Below are 15,585 nucleotides of genomic sequence, written 5' to 3'. Positions count from 1 at the left end.
CATATCAATACTTTTACTACTACATTATTTGTTCTACTTATGCATGCTACATAAGACTCTACTACTCTTTATTTTTTAATCTCTTATATAAATTAGCAAAAATTCCTTCAAATAAGTTTAAATTTGTCACATTTTTTTACTAAATATATTCAAATATATCATGATTATAAAATTAATTCATAATTTTATATTTATATTTTTAGTATTTTCATTCTCATTCATTTCTATGAATCCAAGTAAGTTTAACTTTGGGACATGTTCTTACTAGGTATATTCAAATATATTGTGATTATAAAACTAATTTATATTTTTTGCAAATTTGGCACATCTCCTTATTAGGTGTATTCAAATATATCATGATTATAATATTTTTGGTATTTTTTATTCTCGTTCATTTTTTTTTAATTATTTATAATCCATACTACACCATATGAAGATGTAATTTTGTACAATTTTAATATAAAAGGTTTATGTCTTTTTTAAAAATAAATAAATTTAAATTTTTAAATAATAAAATATATTTTAATTGAATAATTATATAAAATTATATATAAATTATTAAATAAATATTTTACAAAATATTTTTAATATAAAATAATTTAAATTTAACATTAATTTATATATTATCTAATTAATCTATAAATAATATAACACTTATTAGAATACACTATAAAGTATAACTAATTAAAGTTGAGAGAATTGCAAATTCAGAGGAATTTCATTTGCAGTAGGTTAATAGTATCTCGGGTTAGTAAATTGTAACTTTAAACAAATATCATTTGCCATATTGAAGGTTGGTTCAAATCTTAAATTCGTCACTTTAAAAATAATGATTTGAGCATATTTTCATCATTTGTTTTAAAGACAAAGCGTTTTTTAATAATTTGAAAATTTTTAATTGATTTTTAATGATCCAAATAATTGGTTTAAAGTGGCTTCTGACACATCAACTGTTTATTATTATAAGAGCTGCTTAGACCAATTATAATTATTAGAAACTGATTAAAAATTTTCAAATGGTAGAAAAATACTTTACTCTTCCTACAAATGGTCAAGAAAAAAAAAAAGCATTTACTCTAAAGATTTTTATGTAGCTAGAACTCTCAACATAAATGATAAAAGTAGAAGTACATGGTATAAAGTGGATTCAAATGGAAAGAAATTGAGAATTTCTTAAGTCACACACGTCAATAACAAGCTATAGTACGTAGTCACCTTTAATTTTGGGTAAGTCTCATACGCTAGAAGAAGAAAGAACAAAGAAAAATAATAACACATGGAAGCATTAAAACAAAATAGCATTGAATGTAATTGACGCGTCAACAAGCAATAAGTTTTACGTACAACATGCATAAAAATGTAAAATTCAGTGATCATATGGTACAGATTTTATTGAGAAACTATCTAATATAAGTATAAATTTATTTTAATTTGATATCTGGTCAACTACATAGGAAGATTTTAAATTTCAGAAATTGGTTAGTAATGGCACACAATAATGTTAATACGCTAGTGTTTATTCATGTCAACACGGTTTGTCCAACATAATCTTTATTATTAGAAGTTTAAAACTTAGTTTCATGGTACATTTATTGATTAATTTTTATTTTAAGTATAACTGTGTCTCACTATTTCTGTGAATGCGTGTTTGAAGCTAAGGTAACATTTTTCCTCAAACAAAACTTAGCTTGTACCACACCAAAATAAAAAAAGTTCAGATGTTTTAAATATATGGTCTTCTTTTAGTAAATTCATCTATTTATTACTAAGAATTTAGTGTCAAAATTTTGATTAATATACTAATAATGTGGTGTGGCTCAATTAAACGCAAGCCAGATATGTACAATTTTTTGTCTCAATCTTTAGAAGAAATTTTAAATCTTATAGTTCGGACTTTTTTCATCCCTAATATTCGTGATAATTGTTCAAAATTATTAATGAGCATTGACTCGCTCACTACAATGAAAAAGTATGAAAGGGTCTCAAACCCACAAGATTAATTAAGACGGGCTTGCAAAATCACTTTTGGGTCTACCATAATCAATTTGGATGGTTTAAGATACATTTAAGTCAAATCCATGAATGTCTTCATTCTCATTTTTTTTTCTACAATATTTTTCAACCCCATTAGTAAATGATTAATTTGTTTATAAATCTAAATTTTATTTAAAAATTTGTTGTTAATTAAATAGAATGATTATTCAACTAACTTAAATTAGTTGTCTTACCTGTAGAGATGGCAAAATTTCTCGAGACGTGGGATCCTTGCGGAGACTGTTTCGAGTGGGGATCCAATTGTGAAAATTTTTTTTCGCAGGGATAGAAATAGGGTACAAAATTCTTCCGATGCAAGCGCGGGGACTCGAGCGGGGATCCCCGCCCGTCTCCGCTAATCCCCGAAACCCAAAACATACATATATATATATATATAAACCCAAAATTCCTAATCCTCATTTGCATAACCATTCTTCAATTCAGAGATCATGCTGTCCATACTATATACTCCATCCAACTTCTCTGTAGCCACCCCCTCGCCACTCTCCCTTCTCACGGTACCATCATCCTCACCGCGTCGTGCTCTCTATTTGCGGCGTTCATTTCCATAACTCTGTCGTCGTGTCCATTTTCCCCTCTGTTGTTGCATCTCCCACCTCGTCCACTGCTCTGTCCTCTGACTCGCCGTTACGTCCCCCACTGCGTCATTTCGAAATAAGTTACCATTTTGTCGTTAGACTTTTTGTATAATAAAATCTTACTGTTTTTATATAGGATGGATACTTGCGGCTCTATTCATATGGAAATTAATAATTAGTTAAAATTATCAGATAGATGAGGAATGAGATTCCCGCAGAGAATAGGGCCCTATGAGAAATGAAAATGAAGAGCAATATTCCCCCACGACAAAAAACGAAAATAAAGATAGGGTGGGAGCGGAGATAAGGAGCAGAAGGCATCTCCTGCCCCGTCCTATCCTGTTGACATTCCTACTTACCTAATGTGCATAAGATTTTCTTAAATCATTTGTTTTCTTAGTGTTTACTCAAGTGGCATTTAGTTGATAGAAAAAAAAATTTTTTAATAAAAAAATATTTTTTATTTTTTATCATGTTTGATAAATTTTTAATAATAAAAATAAAAATATTAAAAAAAATAAATAAAATATATTTTTTAAGAGATATAATTTACATTTTTTTAAAGATATTTTTTACATAATAATTAAATAAAAAATATTTTTATATTATTATATTTAAATATAATTAATAAATAAATAAATATTTTTGTAAAAAAATATTTAAATATAAATTTTTTTTTTCATAAAATTAAAAAAATAACTAAAAAAAATTAAAAATTCATCCAAACAAGCTCTTACTCAATCACAATTATTTCATTGCACATAAGAGATCCATTCATTTGTCACAACAATAATAGTAATTAGTAATTAATTACTAATCAAGAAATGGGGATGAGGTATTCAACCATGAAGCATAGTTTTCTTTCATTAATAATAATAACTATATATCAAAACAAAAGAGTAGTTTTATCATACATAAAGTTCATTAACTCCAACCACAAAATCACCTCTTATATGATTAAATAATAAATAGAAGTTAACATGACATCTTGTCTTGAACAAAAAGTAAAATAAAAAAAGTAATAAGTATATATTTGGTGTTGAGGATAAATACCGTGTAAACATACCCTTTAAATTAAAAGATAAAAATATTTTACTTCTTTTTTGGTAAAGCGCATTTGTTGAGGAGACACCTTATTATAAATAATTAAAATAATTAACTTGAATTGAAAATTTCAAAGTAGGAATATTGTAGAATATGTAATTGAAGAAAAAGAACACATAAACTCAGAGATTAAAAGTTAAACATTATTATTATTATTATTATTATTATTATTATTATTGCACATGACAACAGACACTGTGTACAACTTTTGTAAAACAACACATATGTACAATGTTGATAGCATTTAAAACCAAACCATATCATCATAATAAGTTTAAGAGCAACAATTCCAAGGAATATTTCTTGAAGAAGGAATCATATCCAAACATTGTTCAGAGTTCTGCCAAATGTCTTCCAAACCTTTCTGTAATGTTTGGCTAAGTGCCTAATTTCTTCCACCATTTTTTGTAATGTATGGCTAAGTGTACTTTCACATGTACAAAATTATATTTTTGCAATATGTTAGGTTTCAAGATTCCCAAATGACAAATTCTGAAAGAATCATATCTCATTCCCAATGTTCATTTCATTCCAAAGGCATAAACTTTTGTGGTTTGATAAATCCAATTGATATTGCATATCATAATAAGATAGGATTAAAAGTAAAAACCCTTTAATGTTGGTCAATGGTATTAACATCCAAGTATTATTTTGTGATTAAGAATTTGTCATGAGTCTCACTAACTCGAATTTTTAATTATTTAAAATTAGTTTTTTTAATTTATAAAATTTATTATTTAATCTTACTCATTCATTATAAAAAGGTAAAAATTCACATATGTGAAATTAATAGTTAAAAATCGTTAAATGACAAATATATCAAATCATCTAATAATTTTTAAATATCAACTTCACATAAAGACTGCATTTAAATTTTTACCTTATAAAAGAGAATATCGATACCCTTATATGAATCACACTAACTCCAATTTCTAATTATTTAAAATTATTTTTTAATTTATAAAATTTATTATTTAATCTCAACCGTTGATTGTAAAAAAATTAAAAAAATATCCAAACCCCTATATACAACCAAGGATACAAAAAAATCTTGTATTAATCTTTTTTTGAAAAAAAAAAGATTCTCAGATAGCATATCAAACAAAAGAAGGCAATAATAAGGCCAATGGTTAAGAAAAATTCATGGCACATTTGCATGTTCCAAAAACCATTGATATGCTTATCTCTTGAAAACCTTGTTAAGGAAAATGACCGGTTAAAAAGTATAAATCTCAAGAAAAACAAGATGATAATAAGAAACTACCTAAAAGGGTTGAAGAGTCAACCACACAATGGATTTGATCATTGAAGAAATGCAAAAAAGACTGAGTGGGAATCTAAAATTTGAAGTCTTTGTGTGTGGTGGGTCCTATAAACTCATTCTCAACACCAAAGAGTTGTTTCAAAGGAGAGAAACTTTCCATTAAGTGTTAAGGGCCACCCTTTCAGAACAAGAAAGAAATAAACATGTCAATTTCCATGGAAAAAAAATCCAGCTTTTGATAATTGATTGGCACAACTTGGCTAAGTCAATAGAGTCCACTATAATATTACAAGGGGCAATTTATTTGGAAAAGAATTCAAATAGAAAAAGAATACTCGTAGCTTTATCCAAAAAAGATTTTCCAGAAAACTATGTTTGAGGATGGGGATAAAACCAATTTTATGTGAAATCTCTTTCTGAGTTTCATGGTGTAAGCAATAAAAAAAAAAGCTTAATACTACTGTCTTTTTGGTACTTTATCCATTGACAAATATGTAAAGAGGTGAACAAAATAACAATGTAATGGCATATTGTAGAACATCAAATGCTAATTTAAATGAAATTCTAGAAAATAAGGTGATTAGTTAGAACATAAACTTAGTACAGGAAATGCAAAACACCATGACAAAAAGGTTGGTATCCTCTTGCTATTATGTTACCAATGTCAAAAGTACAAAAGGTTTGTTAACATATTGTAACACTATTTCCCTCGCAACAAGCTCCTCATACCAGACTCTCATGCATCATCCATGCCAAATTTCAAATCAAGAAATACTTAGCACGTTACAACACATTTTGTACATTCTCAAGGAATGTTTGCGAAATATATGTTAAATGTGTTTCAAGAACATGCAAGTGTTTCTGCTCAAGAATATCCCTCTTCAAAGAATGGCCTAAATTACATTGGCTTGATTCAAAGGGTGTTTTTCTACTTTTGAACCTTGGCCAATGGTGCTCCCTTGGTGCTGTTATACACAACAACGTCCAACCTTAATGGAATCAATGTCACGGTTTTAAAGTCAGCCACCGTCTCTTTTGCAATTACCTGGCAAAAGGAACTTGTACTTTTCAGCATTGTTCAACAAATATGAAGGAAGATGTACTGCTGAATAAGAATGAGGAATAGGCCCCAATTTCCCAATAATCTCCTTAAATGTATACTCTTCCGGAATCATGTCGAATAGGTCAGATCCTTCGCATATCACATTCTGAATCCTGTTTGGGTTCAAGTAATGAGGAAACCTCACCCGGTCGTTATGGCTGTATGCCTTCATCTTGAATATGAATTCGCTTATACGGCGGAAACAGAAGCTACAATGCCAGCCTGCATCTGACAACAGCACATCAGATTGCCTATAGTGGGCGTAGTGTGTCTTTCCGGACCGGTATCTATGAACCGAGGCTCTCCAACTTTTGTCGTCGAGAAAGAACTCGAAGGAGTACAAGTAGTTCCTCATTTGAAGATGAAGAATCGGAGGGATGTCATCACACCACCTTAAGAGATTAATTGTGTGGGCACTTGGAATCTCATCAACATCAGACATGATCAAGAGGTCGTCGTCTTCGATTCCTGCAATCTTCAGAAGCCGGTCCAATGCAACTCTTTGATAGGCCTCTTCAACAAAAGGATTTTCTCCCTTCTTGAACCTTCCTCCAATCTTCCCATAAGTTAGTCTAGACTCGACAAACTTGAAATTGTTCCTGTTGCTTGCAAAAACCAATGGTTTAGGCAATCCTGTGAACGTTGAGTTCGACTCGAGGATCACATAATGTGACACATACGGATACATTTCTTTCCACCGGATAGTAAGCATCTCAACTTCATTGCTAAACAAAACTGCATCGAAAACTCGCCTCGGCGATTCACGGATCCTCCAGCCATGAAGTCTGCACAAATTCTCCATTGATACATTCTCATGATAGTAGTGAGGGATTTCATGGAAAGGCTTCGGTGGCGATTCCCATAGTGGTCTCAGAAAATAGGATATTTTCTGGCCATGCAAATACAGAAAGAAGATACTAATTGGGACAACCACAAACAAGAACATGTAAGTCTTGAAGTCCAATCCTCTCAAAATACACCGGATTCTTGACAAGCTCAATGCTGCTCTAGTTCCCTGATTCATCCAAAACAATCCAAAAACTACATAAGCTACATTGGACAATTCAGTGACAAAAAACATCACATGCTTCACATCACAAACAGTATAAACTACTAGTTCTGTTTCACAATAAGTCACTTTGAAAATTTGAGTCAAGAATGTAAATTATTTCCAAAGTAACAGATATTATTACTAAGCAGAAGCAAATGAGAATTATCCAAAAGCCATGAAAACATGGACTGGGGAAATCCAGAAAACAGAACTCACAAGGTAGACTAACGGATACAAACACAATCATAAGAAGAAAAAGTATCTCAAATTACCATAAACCCAACATGCATATAATTTCTTAATAGCAAAGAGAAACCTATTGAAAGTGGCAAATATTGTGAATGAACAAAACATTCAATATTCAAAGCTATAAACAAAAGTCCATAATTCAAGACCTTATAATCACAAACCACAGAAGCTCAAAACCAGGGGAAGTGGGCAAGATGAGAAAAATCATTAACTTGTCAAATCATTGAAAACTAACCAATACAATTACCTTGGATTGAAAAGGAATAAACTTTAACACAAGCAGAGAGTTTTAAATAGAAGAAAACCCAACACATTTCAAGTACCAATAAATTTTATCCTTTTTTTTTTCCATTGCCAGCAGAACCAAAACCGTGCATGCCCATTAATCCAGACAAATAGATAATCAAAGGAAAGAAAAAAAAAATCAAACTTTGAAGACCAGATAGAACGAGTAAACAAAAAAAGAAAAAACCCAATTTTTTTTTTTATTTTTCAAAAATAAAAAATGGAAAAAAAGTACCTGGGCAGTAACATCACCGCAGAAATCATCAGTTTTCTTGGAATTGTAGTACTCCTCAGACATGGTGGCGAACAACAACAACAACAGCAATCAGAACAGGAATCGAGGAGTGTGATTCTATGAATCAGTAATCAGTAATAATCATAATAAAAGAAGATGAATCCACAGACACCCCAGAAAACCCAAAGCGCCAAGAACTCTTTTTTTCTCTTTCTCTCTCTTGTTTCTCTCTCTAAGAGGAAGAGAGGGTGGGAGTGAAGTGGTGTGTTTCCAAGGGAGAGTGGTGTGACGTGAATTATAGCCGTTTGGGGAAGGTGTGAACTGTGAATTGTGAATTGTGGGTGGTTTCTTTTGTTTTTTTGGGCCTTTCACCGAATGCCTCTTCCAATCAGCTTTTAACTTCTATCATTTCATTTAATTTAGGGTTTATATTCAAATGTCTTCCAATCATAATGAGAAGAAGAAGAAGGAGAAGAAGAGGAGGAGAAAAAGCAGAGAAGAAATATAGATCGACAGAAGTTTATTGTGGATCGTTTAAACTTTAAAGAGCTATTTATAACTTAAAAAATGAAGGATGTCATTATGTCAATTGAAATATCAAAATCAAATTATTCAAATTAAATTTGTGGGGGATAATGTAAAGAGTTTTATTACCTCATTATTCAATTAGATTTATGTAATTAAATAATTTTTAAAGAGTTTAATTTTGATATATTAAGAGTGTAAAATTTTAGATTGTAATAAAATTATATTTATTTTTTTTTTATGATCATAATCAATATAAAAAGATAGTTATTTTCGCTGATGTAGTATTAGTAATTTAATTCACATATAAAATTACTTTACACGCACTAAAATTAAATTCTCTTTTAAATAGTAATTTAAGAATTAGTTAATTTGTTGATATGGTAATACAATTTTCTTTTGATAGTATATAAAAAATTAAATTGATCAAATAATTGAAGTTAATTTATAACTAATTTTTAAATAATATTTTTCCATAAAATTTTAGTAGAATTAGATCATTTTTAGAGCATTTTTAAAAATTTTAAAAACTTTTTTTTTTCATTAGAAAGAATTCTTTTTTTCAAATAATAATAAAAATTTAATTTTGATAAGTGTAAAATAATTTAATATTGACCATCAATCATGTAATATCATATTAGTAAAAATAATTATCTTTTATATTGAATGCGTGAATAGTATTTTAAGAGAACAATGTAAAATATTTGACACTGTGAAGTACATTAAAATTAAATTCTAATATAATAAATGAACAAAATGCTAAAATTATTCCAAACACTTATAGTTTTGTTTTCTTAGCAAATACTTGTTAGCAAAACTATAACTTTTTCTTTTCAAAATAATGTTATTATCTTATTATATTATTTTTCTTTCAAGTTAATTTTGGTTTTGTTTTTTGGAGGTCGATATAAAAAAGAGGTATTTTTGTGATTCATAATTAGATGTAGTATAAAACTGTTTTATAAGTTCATCAAAAATACATTATTCTTCTTGAATATTTTGTGTAGATTGGCGTACTAATTCACCATCCAATTCTTTTTCCTTTTAAAAATGTTGGTTTTCAATATTACAGCCCACGAAACACCCATGTTCAGGAAGTTGCAACAACTCTTACACTTTTTAAAACACCCAAATTTTTCTGCTATTTTTTAGTTTTAAACTCCAAATTATTTATTAAAAGTAAAATATTTATTATCTTAATTACCTTGTTATTATTATATATTATACGTATGAATTTCATAAATATAAAAAAACCTGGATATAAAGCGGATGGGTACCAAAAAGAAAAATGTCAAAAAACTTCTGTTCAAATTTTATAATATCTAGCCACTACGTGTGACAATTATACATCCCACGTACTTTATGGGTCGGTCTAAACAAATATATATATATTTTTTTGTTCATAAAAGAATTTATTTTTTATGTTTTATATAAACAATTAATTATCTTATTATATTAACAAAATAATTATTTTTTAAATTTATTATTTAAAAAATCATTTGAACACAAAGCTAACTGAATGGTCATATAAAAGTTTTTATGCTCAACGCACTTTATAAAATTGTACAAATAATTTTCATTCGTTAAATTAATAATTTAATTTTGATGTATTGATATTTACATAGTACATTATGTGACGTTAATGTAAAAGGTAATTATTTTTACTATGTAATGTTATATAATTAGATACACATATAAAATTATTTTAGATTGATATTATATTAAAATTAAATTTTTAAATTAATAGATTAATAAATTATATTTAATAAAGGAAAAAATGGTGATACATGTTAAGATGATCATGTATTTAATGTCATTAAGATTTACAATTAGGTTTTTCAATTTTTTTTTTTTTTTACTTTTGCATATCTAATAAGTAGTGTACAATTAATAATTTATGAGTGTAACAAACTTTTAGACAGACATCGAATCTTATCGTATCATATCTATAAAAGAATATGAATTAATTATTTATTGTCTTAAAATTGTTATGAAGATAAATATAAATATTTAATTAGATAACAATTTAACTACATAGTTAAGCCTATAAAGAAAATCTCATAAACCATTTTCCCCCCAAGATTTTGCTGTTTATATATAGGATCTAAAAGTGGAAATTTTTTAAGTTTTCTACATTAAACGTCCTTAAAATCTTTAATTATATAAAGCAATAGAAGCATAAATATTTGAGGGACAGCGCATTTTGAAGTGGTAGAGACATTGAGTCAAGTTGTTCCATTTCTGAGAAAACTAGGTTTAAGGGTTTTGCCATTTTCAATAAAATAGCATCTTTAAATTGATACAACCAAAAAGAAAATAATAAAAAGAACAGACAATAGATTTTTGAGTGTTGACATGGGAATGACACGATTCAAACGAGGAAGAACCGTTCCTTCAACTCCTCCAAGGATTCATTAGATAATAAATATTTAAACACTTTTGCTATATAAAACACCGGACAATTTATTAAAATAAAACATTTGATTTCTAGATTTATCAAAAAAAATTTATAAAACGGATACCAAAATGTAATTGTTCCATAAACTATATAAATTGTGATAGGAGACTCACGGTTTATAAATATAAATCCCGCTAGAGAACCAATGAAATATTTGTATCTTGTATATAATGGGTTATTTATTTGGTCAAATATGAGTTAAAAAATAAACATACAGAATAAAATACTATTAATTTCTCAAACACAATACACCCATACTATTCAGAATAACCATCCAGTACCAGAAATAATAAACATCTAATATCCTACCGAATCAAACATCCATAAACTCCCATTGTACAGATATTCCATTGGCTCCCTATACTTCCTCTACAAATATACGTAAGCCGTTACAGGATGTTAAAAGCGAAAATGGACAAAATTCGTAATAGGAGTGTCGCGATTTTCTGTGTAAATTGCGAATATGCATAAACCGCTACAGGATCCAGCAGTTTATTATATTTTGGTATAAATACGCTGGAGGGTGTCGCAGATTATTCAGTTCGAGCCATTTTCAAATCTTAAAGAGAAAAATATACGTTCTCTAGAAAAAGGGAGAGAGAAAAGTGAGGGTTTCTTGACTTTGTTGGGACCGGGACTATGACGGATGAACGCAGTTTTTACCGGCTTAACGGTGTTGCGCACATTGCCAACAGCATAAACGAAGAGGTTAGTTTATTTTTTTTTAGTTATTGTATTTCATATAATATTTTGTGTAGTATCCGGATGCGATAGTTAGAATACATAATTTATAATTGGCCAGTATATAATTTTAAAGATAAAAAGTCAAATTTAAAGATTGGATAAAATGTTTAGATAAAATGTAATTCCTCTTGTATTTGAGATAGAGGGTTTTAATTCTAAAATTTGTGATTTAGGTATTTAAATTTAATATGTAAATTTTAAAATTATAAATTTAGTATTTAATTATTTTAAATTAAAGACTTGAGCCATATATTTAAGTTTTATTGAATTTTGTATTAAGAATATAAAAATTGTATTTTACCTTTTTAAACTTTAAAATTATAATTTTTGTAATTTAGGTCTTTAAATTTAAGATTTAAATTTTAAAATTGTAAGTTTAGTATTTAATTATTTTAGATTAAAGACTTTAGTCATATATTTAAGTTTTATGTTATTTTGTAATTAAAATATAAAGATTGCATTTTACGTTTTTTAACTTTAAAATTATAAGTTTTGTTGTTTAGGTCGTTAAATTTAAGATTTAAAATTTATAATTACAAGTTTAATATTTAATCATTTTAAATTAAATATTTGAGTCATACCTGTAAGTTTAATTGAATCTTGTAAATAGAACATAAGAATTGTATTTTACTTTCGGGTCCTTACTTTACTTTCCTAAACTCTAAAATTATAAGTTTAGTATTTGATTATTTTAAATTAAAGATTCGAGTCATGTATTTAAATTTTATTAAATTTAATTTAAAATTATTATTTGTTTTCGGTTATAATATACAGATTAAACTTGTTAGTGATAAAATTTATTTTTGTTTGGTTATTTCTGTCACATGTTATAGGCGAGTCGGTATATTTATAGTGTCCGAAAGCAATAGAATATGACTCTACATGATAGGATCATACCTTATTTAGGATCATATCTTAGAAGCCAAATGTTTTATTTTAGTAAATTGTCCAGATTTATAATTTTATTTTGTGATACTAACGAGATTGAAAATATTTTTAGATTTTCAAATGTTTTTTTAAAAGCTAAGAACTGAATTCATTATATTATTTTTATAATATCTTCGTTGGTTTTTAAATTTAAATTAGTAATCATCCTGCACTTATTTCCTTGACACTTTGCATTGTTATCTCAGTTACGTTTTTAATCAAATATACCCAATAACATCGTATCAATTACAACTTTCTTTGCATCATTTAATTTTTTTTCTCAGTTAATATTTGTTTTTTGCTTAACAATTACATTTAATATTATTTTAATTATTCTAATAATAATTAAGAAATGAAAAATAAGATAAATTTAAATTATTTTAGATTAGTTTTTTACTTTTATTATCGGATATATCATGAATAAAATTTGATGCAAAGATAATAAACAGTTTTCTTATCTTTAGAACATTGATCGGGTCCATGCATAAATATAAAGAAAATCATATATATATATATAATTTTTATATATTATTAATATAAAATAATTTTATAAAAATAATTAATTATGTATGATTATATCAATAAAAAAGTTAATTTTTAAATTTATTAAAAAAATTTAACACATAAATTTTATTGAATAATTATATAAAATATTTAAAAATATTAGACAACCAATTTTTTTTTTACTAAATCTAATTACCAAGTTAAATTTATATATGCGCATTTATATTTTCGTTTTCATTCTTTTTTCCCTTCTCTTCCACCTTATTATAATCATCATGATCATCGTCATCGTCGTCATCATCAAATTTATATATGCGAATTTACGATCTCGTTTTCATTCTCAGTCTTCTTCTCCTCATTCTTCTCTTCCTCTTTGTTCACAATTTTTTTTTATTTAATTTTTTTTCTCTTTTATTATTATCATCAACACCATCTTTTTCTTTTTCTTTTTCTTTCTAATTCAATATTACACAACTAATTTAAGGATAACAACAGTGACACATGAATTTTAAGTTAATGACACAAGAAATATATCAAAAATGATACCAAAATTTTTGATAAATGACACTAAAAAAAAATTAAAAAATCATATATCTAAAATCTTAATTCACTCAACTAACAAAATACATTTTAAATGTGTTTTAAAAACAAAAAATACAACATTTATTATAAATGACACATACATGGCTAGACATCTTATATATGAATTTAATACCACTCAATTAATTCATAATAATAAAAATTGTTTAAAAAAAATTTTATGCCAAATTTAAGAAATTTTGATGTCAAAAATTAAAAAATTTTATATATCATAGTTAAAAATTTTTGGTATTATTTTTTTAATAAATTTTATACAATTCAAAAATCTTATTCCTCTTCTCCTTCTTCTGATAGAAGCCGATAAAATAATTAAACCTAGTTAAAGAAAATGTAACTAAATGGAAGTTATTTGACCTCAACCCTTTATTAATAGGCAAATTCTATGGTGTCTATAACTTTGGTGTCGAAATTGCTGAACTTACCTTGTATGGTAAGTTTTAAATATTAAAAAATTATTTATTTTTATATTTTTTAATTTAAATATTTATTTTTATTTTCTTTTAATAAGTTAAACAAATATAAATAAGCACCATAGAATGCACCTTATTAATAATGGTAAGGAACTAAGGATAAAACTAATAATAATCATTTCTAGTAAATAATTTATTTTTTATAAATAATAAATAGAATGGTAATTTTTAAACTTAAAAAATTATAAATTTGACTTTATTACCATATTTTTTAATTTTGTTATTAGAATAAACAAAAATGAATCTAAATTACATATTGATGAGCCATAAGTCATATATATACACGAAAAGCTTATCCTTTGTTTCCGGAACTCGCAAAGCATATTCTCTGAATAAATATCAATGCTCCTAAAATTATACTTAATTGGCTATCTTTTTCTCAGATTGGGATATCAGATGTGATTTTATATTTTTGTGTCTCTTTGAAAAGGTTAAGAAAAAAACATTGAGCTTTACATGCATGTGTGAGCCATATATTATATATCATCTTTCCTTTTGTTAATTAGTGGCTCTTATTTATTGGATGATTTTATTCTCTATACTTTTTTTTATGTGGCCATTTTAATATGAGAAAATGGTCAATATTAGATCCTTAAATTTCACATATGTGAGAATAATTGGTTTCTCAAATAAAAAGAATAATAAAGTGAAATAATTCGTAATTTAAAAATATTATGTGTATACTAAGAATTAGTCATTATATATTTTAATATTTGTATAAAAAATATATATATTATTTTTTATATTTTTTTATATATATTTCAATAATATTTTATATAAATAACTAATTTGTTAATAATTGATTTCTAACATACATATAACATCATTATTCTTAATTAATTAGTTTATCAAGTTAACATTATTTTCATATATATTCAGTTTTTTTTTCTCACATTCTTAATAATTGGAGACTTGTTATTGATGAAATAGTACTTCACATATATAAAAGAATTTTGTGAAAATATATTTTAAAATAATAAAAGAGAAAGTATAAGGAGCTAATGGCCTAAGCGTACAATATGTACAATGGAAGTTTAGGAAGTATTAGAGATATGATCATTAGTGTTACATTATTCTGTCAGGTTACGCTTTTGGGATGAGTGGTTTCATGACATGGTATTAGAGTTCTAGATCCGAAAAGTCAAGAGTTCAATCCTTGGTGAACCCCAAAATCAGCTTAAGGTTTTGGGATGTGTGGTTTTATGACATGAGATGTTTATTATTCTGTATCTGGATTCATAGCCTATTGTACACATTATACGATTAGGCCGATTAGGCCATTGGCTCCCTGTTAACTTTAATTTTCTATGATTAAGGAAAAGACTTGTTATTGCAATAAAGGGCGCATGAAGCAGCAGCTATATACATTTGTGACATTCGAAAAGACACTTTTCGAAACCATGTCTCCCATTGTGAGCTTTCTTGGTCCTACAT

The 15,585-nt window shown here is 26.9% G+C and overlaps 1 protein-coding gene across 1 annotated transcript; it reads right to left on the bottom strand.

The window, feature by feature from the left end:
* Positions 1–5,623: 5,623 nt before the first annotated feature.
* On the bottom strand, positions 5,624–8,455 carry LOC112751431 (uncharacterized). The gene is made up of 2 exons (XM_025800577.3): positions 7,924–8,455; positions 5,624–7,118 (listed from the first exon to the last, which is right to left on the bottom strand). The coding sequence occupies exons 1-2, from the start codon at positions 7,984–7,986 to the stop codon at positions 6,021–6,023; spliced, it is 1,161 nt and encodes a 386-aa protein (XP_025656362.1). The 5' UTR covers positions 7,987–8,455; the 3' UTR covers positions 5,624–6,020.
* Between the last annotated feature and the right edge of the window lie 7,130 nt (positions 8,456–15,585).

The sequence above is a fragment of the Arachis hypogaea genome, chromosome 15 (assembly GCF_003086295.3).
Source record: "Arachis hypogaea cultivar Tifrunner chromosome 15, arahy.Tifrunner.gnm2.J5K5, whole genome shotgun sequence".
NCBI lineage: Eukaryota > Viridiplantae > Streptophyta > Magnoliopsida > Fabales > Fabaceae > Arachis > Arachis hypogaea.
This window is presented reverse-complemented; position numbering and strand designations above follow the sequence as displayed.

Bases quoted from the DNA above. Each gene is read 5' to 3' on its own strand.
- LOC112751431 (XM_025800577.3), bottom strand. From the start codon at position 7,986: ATGTCTGAGGAGTACTACAATTCCAAGAAAACTGATGATTTCTGCGGT. The intron at 7,119-7,923 runs GTACTTTTTTTC...TGGATGAATCAG, and splicing joins GCGGTGATGTTACTGCCCAG to GGAACTAGAGCAGCATTGAG.